The sequence below is a fragment of the Martes martes genome (genome assembly GCF_963455335.1).
Source record: "Martes martes genome assembly, chromosome: 3".
NCBI classification, from domain to species: Eukaryota; Metazoa; Chordata; class Mammalia; order Carnivora; family Mustelidae; genus Martes; species Martes martes.
In genome coordinates, this window is record NC_137890.1 from 17,888,796 (window position 1) to 17,901,366 (window position 12,571).

At 36.9% G+C, this 12,571-nt stretch overlaps 1 protein-coding gene across 1 annotated transcript in view; it reads right to left on the reverse strand.

Annotated features, from left to right (window-relative positions):
• The window catches only part of GPC5 (glypican 5), a 680,232-nt gene that overhangs the window by 328,960 nt on the left and 338,701 nt on the right, over positions 1-12,571 (reverse strand). The window contains exon 5 of the mRNA XM_080798656.1: positions 11,074-11,199. Coding sequence (XP_080654782.1) covers positions 11,074-11,199 — 126 coding nt within the window. The remainder of the gene's footprint in view (positions 1-11,073; positions 11,200-12,571) is intronic.

Consider the following 12,571-nt stretch of genomic DNA (forward strand, 5'->3'; position numbering starts at 1 on the left):
TTTAGAGTTTTATACTGCATAGGATGGACTGACTTTTAAGCTACTTCCCAAACTTGAGATTCATTTCTTTCATGATTTGGATTTCTTATTCAATATCTAAAAAATTTCTTGGATTTCTTATTCAATATCTAAAAAATTTGTATCTTGAACTCATTGAGACTGTCATTACATATAAAACTGATTAGAGATAAAACTTTGTAAGTAGATTATACAAACAAATACTCAAAAAAATCTGCAATCATCTATTTCCCTAGGAAAACAACAAAAATCTTAAAACACTTCCTGATTTCAGTATAGTTATGAGAAATAAAATCTTCAGAACAATGAAAGAAATAATTATATTAATCAGGCATGTCAAAACATAAAGGTCAATATTCTTCAAAGGTTACATTCATTAATATGCAAGTGGGTTCAAATCAGATTTGGAAACCCATTTCAACCGCATCTAACAAAGCTTATATATTGGCCTTGAAGAACGCATCAGAAAATAAGGGTTTTGTTGGTTGGGCAATAAAATGTGCTGATAACTGATGAGATGTTCTAATAAAATTTACGAGACTATGCTGGAGTCTATTTGAAGAGCAAAGTATTATGAATAAGTGGCAGTTCTCTTTCATCTCTCTTCTGGCATTTTATTTTAAAATATAATAAATCATCCACTGATGAATTTATAGGCTCTGCTGTGGACATATAGGACTAGGCTAAGAAAAACTATGTGCCTTCTTTATAGTTTAGCAAACTTACCTATTTTACTGAAAAGGGAAGAGTTTCTCGCATGTAAACTCAATAAGAAAATGAAGGATAGAAAAGGAACTACTCTGGCTAAAATAGATATAGGCATCCTGGAGACCTTTTAGATGCTGCTGTTTTGCAATAACACAGTCTGGGAGTCACATGTCTACGGAACTGTGATGAAATCCGTAACCCCAAAGAGATAACAACTTCTGTGCCAAACAGATGGGAAAAGGTCTTTTAGGTTTCCACTTCAGTACACTTTTATCTCGCTATTTTTTTCTTTAATCTTCCTCTACACACAATCCTTGATGGAAACAAGTTAACAAGTTAAATACAGTTTGAGTGTACTGTGGAGGTCTGGCAAGAAACTGGGTAGAGGGGCGCCTGGGTGGCTCAGTGGGTTAAAGCCTCTGCCTTCGGCTCAGGTCATGGTCTCAGGGTCCTGGGATCGAGCCCCGCATCGGGCTCTCTGCTCAGCGGGGAACCTGCTTCCTCCCTCTCTCTCTGCCTACTTGTGATCTCTCTGTCTGTCAAATAAATAAATAAAATCTTTAAAAAAAAAAAAAAAAGAAACTGGGTAGAGACACGGTGATGGCTGACGTTCAATTAAATTTTGTTCTAGGGATTCTTCACAGTGTGTATTTCCTTTGGGAATCTAATGGATGGAAAGAAATGGCTAGAAGTAGAGCAGCCTTAAAACTGTCATGTCACCAAAACAATCTGGTGTGTGACATACTGAAATTTAGTATGGTCTCAGAGATTTATTTATTTCCAGTTAATTGATAGTTCATTAACGATCAACCCTAAGATGCTACAGCTAGTGACTGAATATTCCCAAACTACTGCTTAGGAGCAAAATAGTTTTATCTTTATAGTGTTTTTTCTTTGTACCTTAACTTTTTTTTTTTTAAGATTTTATTTATTTATTTGACAGAGATCACAAGTAGGCAGAGAGGCAGGCAGAGAGAGAGAGGGGGAAGCAGGCTCCCTGCTGAGCAGAGAGCCCGATGCGGGGCTCGATCCCAGGACCCTGGGATCATGACCTGAGTCAAAGGCAGAGGCTTTAACCCACTGAACCACCCAGGTATCCCTGTACCTTAACTTTTAATGATCCCTTAAGAAAGCTGATTTTTAAAAAATACTTTATTTATTTATTGATAGAGAGAGCACAGGCAGGGGGAGTGGCAGAAGCAGAGGGAAAAGGAGACTCCCCACTGAGCAAGGAGCCAGATGTGGGGCTCAATCTCAGGACCCTGGGATCATGACCTGAGCCAAAGGCAGTCACTTAACTGAGCCACCCAGGGGCCCCAGAAAACTGGTATGTTGTGTGGGTACAAGTCAGACAATAATTCTCTACAGTTAAGAGTATTTGATTAACTTCCTATTAAGACATATATTCTTTACTTAAAATCTCAATGAAATTATCATATAAAATATTAAATAATATCATTAAAATATTAACAAGGAACTATCTCCTACTCCGAAACCAAGATCCTTAATAATAGTTTTTACTGACTTATAAACTAACCCCCATACTTATCTTTGTTTTCCAGATGAAAGTCTTCTTTCTTTTAAATTTTTTAATTTTTTTATTAACATATATATTAGGCCCGGGGGTACAGGTCTGTGAATCGCCAGGTTTATACTTCACAGCACTCACCATAGCACATACCTTCCCCAATGTCCATAACCCAACCACCCTCTACCTATTCCCTCCCGCCCCCTGGCAATCCTCAGTTTGTTTTGTGAGATTAAGAGTCTCTTATGGTTTGTCTCCCTCCTGATCCCATCTTGTTTCATTTATTCCTTTCCAACCCCCCCAAGACCCCCACGTTGCCTCTCAACTTCCTCATATCAGGGAGATCATAGGATAATTGTCTTCAGATGAAAGTCTTCTGATTCATGGTAGAACTCATTTAAAGAAAAGAGAAGTTCAATCCAATAGGGTTTCCTTTGCTTTGAAGTAAATGAGTATACGGTGTTTAAAAGAAGATTTAATAGTTGTTGAATGTTTACTATGTGATAGCTAGGACTCTAAACTGTTTCTGTGAATAACATTTAATTCTCAAATATGAGACAAGTATTATTGTCAGCCATATTTAAAAAATAGAATAACTAACTGATACAATTAGTGGTTAATTAATGTGCCTGAATTCACTTTACTAGTAAGTGGCTAATCTTCCCTGAGAACCTTGGTAGCCTGGCTCCTGAGCCTAACATTTGTAACCTCTGGGTTTTAAGGGCTTTCTGAATGAATGGCTGGTATAATGAACAAAAGAGAAGCTCAATACTAAATAGTCAGGACATGCCCATTAAGCTCAAATGAAAGAGTATTGAGAAGGAGAAAAGATAATCTGAAAGGTTACCTACAAATGGAAATAATGCAATTAATAGGCCACCAAACTTGAGGCATTTCTTTTGAGACTGCATCTGCACTCACTCTTTTCTTGCTTCCAAGTCTGCTGATTAAAATTCCATCCAACCTTAAAGATTCTGCAGACTACTCACATTTGTAATTATCTGTTCCATATTCATCTCCTGTATGTCCTAATCTAAAGAGAGATGGTTCGTGTCTGTCTTGTCTATCACTGTGCCCCCCGTGTCTAGGACAATGTGACAGAGTACCTACTTGACAATGTAATTTTTTATGTCTTGTCATTTTTGTACCTCTGTGTTTTATTACAGGATTTTAAAACTTACACAAATAAAGAGAATAAGTAAGCCCTGTACCCATAATACAGCTCCCACGATTATCCACACAGAGAAAATCTTGTTTTATGTATAGTATGATTCTTTCTCCCCATTCACTGAATTATTATAAAAGCAAATCCCAGACATCATCTAATCTCATCCATAAATATTTTAGAGAAGTTATTTTAAATGAATGAATGGGAAAAATGAATGGAGACCCATATCACATATTAACTCTTTTATTAAATACTTTTTGAATCGCCTCGATCAAATGAGATTTCCATCCTTTATTTGAAAGCCTGTGGGATTTTTTTTGGTCTCCCTCACTTCACAGCATCTCTTCTGGTGTGTACATAGTGTGAACATGTCTTCTACTTTTTTTTTAGATTCTAAGCCCCTCAGAGGTAGGGACAATGTCTTACTTTTGCATATCATTCAAAGTCTTTGCAGTGTTTTAAACACAGAATCTAGTTTTCTGTCTCCTACACACCAGTTCCAAATGCAGGCAAAAGGATGCTAAAATAACCCGCTTTCTGTTTCCATTTCAGCCAAGAACAAGACAATAGATATGATTCCAAACTCGGGTCCTAGACAAGAAAAGCAGATGATTAGAAACTGCTTTCAGTTTCTCATCTTCATATCCACCTTAATTATATAAAAGGATTGAGCCTGAAGAGACTGAAGGAAAGAATTTCTTTGAAGAAACTAGTTAGGCAGTTGTGACATTCTCCCATTCATTCATCCTAAGTGAGAGAGGCTGTAGGGATCCTTGGAGTTTGAAAAGATTAAAAAGACTGGTAGTAGATCTAAGCCTAAGAACGGCAGCCTGGGCCTGTGGAGGAAGTTCCCTGACTAGCAGTAGAGTAACGAGAGGCCGATACACAGGGCATAGGTTACACTCCCACCAAAAGCTAGAGAGACAAGCAAAGCTTCTATGGTCTAGAGAAGATCATGATGGAGAAAAAGACTCCACCAGAAGATCTCAGGAGCAAGAAGCCAGAGGTTTACCATCAAAGGGAGAAAAATGGGGAGGAGGCATTGTCTTGAGCCCACAAAGCCTCAAAACATCAACTGTTCACACCTGCCAAGCTAGGACTCAGTAATGAGAAACACAAAATTATCAGTCAAAAAGAACATTCCCTTCTCTCACCACTTCTCTCTCACTTCTGTCCCATCATCTGTCAAGCTCCAAACATGGGGGAATTGGAAACATTGCCTAAGGTCAAGGAGAACATGGGGTCGGTGTGTGGATGAGGAGAACACAAGGTTGTACTCTTTCCACCACAGGCACCTCCCAGACTGACTCAGCACCCAACTGAGAAATGGGGAGAAATGACCACTTTGGGGATTTGATTATTCAGTTAGACTAGACCTTTTGTTACTGAAGTTGGGACTTTTTATGGGACTGAGTTTAATTATTAAATTTACACTGGTTATGGGACTAATGACAATAAAATGTCCCTTAGACGCTAATAGTGACCAAAGGCTTTTGAGAATTGGTCATGACTTCATTCTAGTGACAAGGTAGAAAGGAGCCTTCTGAGTGGGTTTCATGGAGCAGTTCCCACTCTCACCTGAGTCCAACTCCCTGAATATAATGATTACACTCTTAACAGGAGACATGAGGCTAAGTAAGTTACTTACTAAGCCAGTGAAGAGGGATTCAGAAGAAACATCTCAGTTCAGAAGATGGGATAAAATGCAATTATTACCAAATAAATGGAGCATTTTTAGAAAAGACCAAATGTGTGTATTGACCTGAGAGAAATGGGTATCTTCCTAGGTTTTAACACTAGTGAGGAAGGTCAGGAGTTGGAGCAAATTGATAAAAAGTGCATCCTCTTGCTAACATCTATGTCATTTTCTATAGAACCAAACTACTTCAGGCACCATTTAAAGAAAAATTATTTGCCAAGCGAGTGTACTAGAGTAAGGCAGAGAAAGATTGTACATGACCAAGAGTCTGCAAAGCCAACACATCAGCCATTCCTGCATTTGTCCTGTTGGACCTGAAATGTGTATTCTACAATAGGATGAACTGGACAGTCCCTTATATCTAAAGTCATACTTTTTTTTTTTAATTTCTCTTACAAAAGAGCAAAAGTATTTCAGTTTGTCCCTTACCAAGGATTATAAACTCAGGTGTTTGACCTTGGGCAGGCCTTGGCGCTTTATCAAACCCAACCCAGATGACTCATCTGTGATAAAGACAATCACACCTAATATGTATATAACCCAGAACACATGAGCATCTTAGAGTTTTTAGACTCTGGTTTCCCAAAAATAACTATGGAAATCCACACAATGAGACACACATGATTTCAATATTAAGCCAGAAAACAAACCAACATCTAGAGTCAGCCATAGGCAGAAACTCTTATGACTCATCTTTCTTCTCATCTTTCAGCACTCAGCTTTGCACCCATATACTACCCACCAAAGTGTTATTACCAACCCACCTCCCCAGTCCCCGAATCTTTCAGTTCTCAAAAACACTTATAAAACTTCCTGTTCCTCAGAGTCCTCTTATCTTTAAAAAATTATGGACTGGTGTTCAAGGATACTAATCATTCTTAACCTGTCAGGTAATATAAGAGTTCTGTTATGAACGAAATCACAGTAGATAAGAAGAGAGAAGATATATGACATATAAATGCAAAAGGTATGAGAGGTGTCACGGTGGAGTTAGAGGTTACAACAAACATAAATGAGGGGACACGTTCCGTGAGGACTCAAGATTAAAGTGGGAGTTTGGCAAAGCTGTATGTACAGTTGCATGGAGAAAATGATGTAGTTGAAAGTCATTCCACTAATAGTGGGAAACAGAGCCCACAGAAGATGGCTGTGATGGGGTCAGTGTGGGGATGTCTCCTAACCATGTCTCTTAAACCTCTTTGAATTCTGAACCACATCAGATGGGCCATAGATATGATAATAATGATGACAATTATGAAGGTATACTTCAACAATATTAGAAACCTGATAGAATAGATCAAAATTTCAAGGGAAAAAAAAAAGAAATGCAAAACAGATTGTTGTTTAAGTCATGAAGAATATACTACCTTTGCACAAGCAACATAGGAAAAGCAACTGGTAGTTACATCAATGAAAACCGGAACAATCCTGAGACCCGACTGCTTTGTAGTCCTTAACATTTGCAAATGAGGCCAGGTGTTTAAAAAAAAAAAAAAAAAGATAAATAAAATATAATTGAATGCAAGCAAGGTCAGGAAGAAGAAGAAAGAGGGAAGATGAGTAGATTTTCAGATAGATAATGTAAAGGGGAAAAATGATGTTACAAAATATTATATTTACACTTCAATTAAAAATAAAAATAAATTTTTAAGTTTTTAAAGAATCGTATGAACCAAGGAGGTGTATACAGGAATCAGCTAACAGCTTTGTATCACCAAATAAATACTAAATAAACAGATACAGCAGGATCTATCTATCTATCTATCTATCTATCTCCAGGAAGCATAATACTGTCTGAAAATCCGATAATAGATAAGTATAAAGCTTCAGAGACTTCTAAGGTTTTATATTTTTATCTGATTTTTTAAAAATTCAATTATATTCTGTTGGAAAGGGCACCTTATCATAAGAGTTTGAAAGCAAAACACTGAATTATGAAAGAAGCATTAAGGAACAATAACTCAAGATGAAGTAGAAATCGTGCGGATTATTAATTGTACGAGGACACCTCACAGCTACTGGCTAGTCTGAGAGTTGTTGGGCAGGTCATAAATTCCCGGAGACTGAGGGACAGTAACTGAATTAAGTGTCTATTAATCAGAAAGGAAAAGGAAGCCCTGGTAATTAAGTAGCTGTCACCTGCACGTCAATACTCGGAAAGCCCAAGCGCAAACCATCAAACAATCAATTTGTAATCACAGAGAACTGTGAACAGAGCTCTGAGAACAGAAAGAAGGATACAACACGCCCTTTGGAGAACAATTTCGTTTCATGATGAAGCGATAGGAGAGAGACAGAGAGAGAGAAAGAGAGAGAGAGACTGCGTGGAATTTGGTAATACATTTTCATCCTAAACCATAAATTCTTACAACTGTCGATCTCAATGTGGCAGCAGAGTATAGGGGGCAGGCATGCCGTCTTTAAAATCATTTGAATTGAAGTAGATATTTTGTTTCACAAATTAAACACTCCTTAGATACTGCAGATACTTGAGATATTTTCTGCTACAGTCACAAAGGAATTCTGCCTCTTTTGATGAGCACAAAGGTGATTTCACCCAATTTTATAGGACTGTCATAATATTGAAACAATCAGTAGGGCTCTCCTATTCTTTGAGACAGCACGTTGGTGCACATAAATAATCTTATCAATCATTTCCTAAAAAATGCCTTCAGGAGAAGAAGTCTTGCCAGAGTAATCACTTTGTGCTTATCATGAATGATAGACTCAGTCTTGGCCACCAATTTATCCTACTGATGTGTTGGCATAATTTCTCTGGGATGAATCTGATGAGACTATGACCCACCATAAGAAAGGAAAAATCGCTAAAATCCCCAAATGTAGTATACATTCACTTGATACTCATTTCTTCCAAATGTGATAGCATTATTTATCTCAATTAAGTGCAGATCTCTGAAATGAGTGTTTTATTTGAGGATCTTAGTGCTTTCACACAGTGATCACTGCTATGCTTCCTCTTTTCTTTAGGAGAAAGTAGCTAATAATTCAAGATTGCAACATTCATCAGGACTTGACTTTATCTCAAAGACTTCTTAGAGTCACTAGTTCAGTATTTAACCATATCCACTACTGTTTTGATAAAACTATATATATATATCAAAACTATATCAAAAAATTACTAGAAAAATCCAAGTTAGCTAGAAATTATATGTAAAAATAGCACTTTCACTTCAAAAAAGAATTATGAAAAGAAGAAAACAATAATAGTCCATAATTCTAACATCACTGCAACGTCTGATCTCCTTAAACATAAATAAATACAACGTAAATTTAAAAAGGCCCCCAGTACTTCTTAAGTATATTAGCAGTTTCCATGTAACTGTTCAGAAATATTCTATGCAGAACCAATATTGCTATTTTTTTATTTATTTAGATCTGCTGGTAAAATAGGCACTATCCTGGCTTTAACTATTTTTAGTTTAATAATTATTTGAAATTATTCCACATTAGCAGATAAAAATATGCACAGTTTTTGACTGACACATAATATTCCATGGTGAAGATACCATAATTAACCAGATATGATGGATAGTTCAGTTTTAGCACTGACATTGCTTAGAAGGGAAAAAAAAACCCTGTTGCATAAGTACATCAAGAATTGGCTGAGCCACAAATAAAAATACAATTTAAATGCTATATTTTTTTAAAAAGTCAAACACAGATAAGAGTTTTTCTCAAGATCAAATAAAAAGAGATACCACTCATTCAGCTTCCTTTGGAGCATCAGGGAGTCAAGTTTTGGGAGAACTAAATGAGATAATACTTGTAAAACCTTGGCTGACTGCCAGAAAATAATCAGGGCTGAAAAAAATGTTCATTTTGGAAGCCACCTGGAGATGGCGCTAGAGAGCCAGAGTGGGAGGCTTGTTGGCCCCCAGGTGAGCCAAGAGGAGGGGACCTGGGTAGTGGACCCATGAGGCTGGGATGGAGCAGAAAAAATATTCCCAAAGACAGGAAAATGGCAGTTAAGGTGATGAGGCAGAGGGGTGTTTGCGAGAAGGTTAAGGCAAAGCGTAAACTGTTTTCAGGAAAGTGGGGTCGAACAGAGCACTTGGAAGTGGCCAGCGGAAGGCTGGGTGGTACAGCAAAAGGGAGAATAAGCTGGAAGCAAATGAGAATAATGAGAATCACTCGTTTTCTTTATCAGAATTGTGGCTACTTCGTACAGAGAATTCCTGCTAAAGATGAGCTTTTATAAAATTCCTAAACCATGAATGAGGTCTTAAGAAATATACGTTATAGAATATATTCTTTGAACTGAAAACACTATCCCTCTAAGTAAAGTTTTCCCAAATCATTGAGTTCTGCAACATTTTCTGTTATAGAAACTGCAGACCGAACAGTAGAGAGGAGGGAGACAAGCTGACACGAAGGTTCTTACAGCTCTACAATGAGATGATATAACGTAATGCAATATATCACATGTTTTTATAAAATATACTAGACCTTCCATTAATCACCATGGGATTCTCATTAGCCCTTGTAGAAAAATCGTTAATACACAAAAAAGTTCATTTCCAGCTTGAACAAGGTGAGAGGAAAAAGTAGAAGTCAAAGTATTATTTAATTATTAGATTTAAGTGGCAGAATTTTCAGAGACATGAAGATTAAAAGAACTCAAAGTTCCAGGCATACTATGAGTGCTCTCAATAAAGGCAAGAAATGTAAATTTAGAAAATACATTCTAACATTCAAAGAATATAATGAAAAAAGAACACTAACCATGTCAGCCAAATATTTTATTTAAATTTAATTATGTTCCTGTAGTTGATAATGTTTTCTGCAAAATCTAAGAATCTCTTTGAGATATTCAGATATAAACTACGAAATAATCATTTACGTATCAGGAAATAAGCTTTAACTACAGTAAATATGATCATACAGAAATACATAAACAGTTTTTATTATTTAAATTTATGTAATTGGAGTGTATGTTTGTCATGGTAAGCTTAATTTGCTAATGATTTCTTTTGTTGTTGTTGTTAATAATATTTTAAATGAACTTAACACTCCTACGGTAAGGAAACCACCTATCTTCATGTGGAGTAGGCATGCTTGTAAATCAGAACGCTTAAGGCCCTCTCTTTTCGTAGATTTTTAGAAATAAAATACACAAAGACATTCAAGTCCAACTGCAACCCAAGCCTACATTCTATAACAATCACCAGCATTGTAAAATCAAAAGACCAATTCCCAGCCAGTTATTATTGACTGCTGTTACAGATTACGGAGGGAGAATTTAGGACTTTCTCAAGCTCAGGAGATTACTTCAGAGTACAATCAGTTATAGGAAGCAAAGGAAAAGAAAATGTCAAGGAAATTCTAGACAATGAGGGGAAAAATGGGGAAAGTTTCACTCCTAAGCTTGAGAACAATTGACAACATAGAAATAAACATTGCTTCAAACAGACACACAGGGACGTAACCCCACTCTAACAAAGATACACACGCACACACGCGCGCGCGCGCACACACACACACACACAAAGAGGCAATTGTAGGAGGGACATAGTAACACCGCTGAGACTCAAATTCATATATCCATGAGTCTTCGCACAGGTATTCCCATTTCACTGAACTTCTTCACTCTCTAAAACTCATAAAGCTAAATGAAAAAGAAATAAGATACTTGATAAGCAAGACAGATTGGACAGAAGGTAGCTAATACTTATCGAAAAAGTGGATTGTTGGTAAGTCTGAAATAGGCAGAAAGGAAGACAGAAATGTTCAAATGCCACAGAAATGCTTTCACATCTCCAAAATGCCAAAAAGGATCAAATCTATTTCTAACAAACTAAAGAGAAGAAGTTGATGGAGAGTCTAACCTGTGGGGCAAAGTTAAAAACTGAAATGGTCCATTCAAGGCCTGGGAAAGGAAAGCAAGGATGAAAGGAGCCATGACGTTTTCGCAGACCACAACACATAAAATACCTTTTTACTATGTCTTCCCCATTCCAGCAGGGCAGCCCATCGGCAGCGGCTAATTCGTTAACACAAAGCTCATCAGCCAGGCCTCCGTAGAACGTCCTGTACAGTCGAAGGCTGTTGATAAATTCTCTGAATGGGAAAACAAAGAAAACAATTAAAACCAACAATCCATAAGAAATGCCGGTATAAATGGCATAATTTGTTATGAATGATATATAGAATGCAACTTTTTAAATATTGCTGCTTATTTTTTAGATATTCTCAATACTTTTCTAACGATCAAAATAAATACTAGATATTTTTAAGAAAGAAGGCTGGTACTCAAGTTTACTCTTTTGAGTCCAAGTTTTCACAGGGTATGAATTTTATATAACTCAGGTCCAAGAAGTTGTGAAGAGTACACACACACACACACACACACACACAACACTTTATGTAGTATCTGTAGTATCCCTAAAAGTCTTTACTAGCTGTGCCATCTAAATCACAGTAATATTAACTACTCACTTTTCTGGACAGAAATGTCAGAGGCTTTTAACAACTAATCGATTGCTTGCTGATTAAAAGTCTATTAAACTTGGGTGGTTTTCCTATTTGGGTCTTCTCTTTGGTGTATAACAAGCTAAAATAAAATGCCTCTACTGATGTGGGAAGCAGAGGCAGAAGAAAAATTATTAAATTTCCTCCCTACCTACAGCCCATTGACAAGTCCTTGAAACAGGCAGAGTGACCTTCTTCTAGGGACTCAACTGCCTCCCTGTTAATACTTTGCTAAGGGCAACAGACCGTCTTAGCCCAACCCCAAGGATCCTATAAGTCTCTTCTAACACATAAGAATTCCTTTGGAAACTTCCTTTATCTCTTCCCAACAAGATACATATTCACAATCATCCCCCAAGCATATGATATACATCTGAAGGGTCTCACGACTCAGATTTTATTAGACAGCAATAAATGGCACTTTCCCAACAACAGCTAGTCCCCTCAAGGTCCTAGAAACCTTGCTTCCAAAATACCTGGGAGACTTACGTGCTATCCCTAACTCCCTCCCAACTTAAAAATACATAATGGGCCACTCCTCACGACCCCAGTGCAGCTCTTTCTGCTCAAGGGTCCTGTTCCCATGCTTTAATAAAACCACTCTTTTGCACCAAAGACATCTCAAGAATTTTTTCTTGGCCATCAACTTCAAACCCTAACATTTTTTCCTACATCATTCACTAAATATTGAAAAAACTCAAATATGTAACATGTTTTAAAAAGCACAAAAATAAAAGTTGTTGTAAGGAATATTATTTAATACATGGACTGTTTTTTCCCCTCTTCTCTCATACTACATTTCTTTCCCCCATTAATTATGGGAAAGGAAAATTCAACAAAGAAAGCAGTTTGCTTTTTTACTTTAAAAAGCCAAAATTTCAAGTTTTAAAATCAAAGCTTTGAGGCCCTATGAATCTGAATTCTAGCATTTCAAAAAACCAAGTTCAAAAAACTATACTTC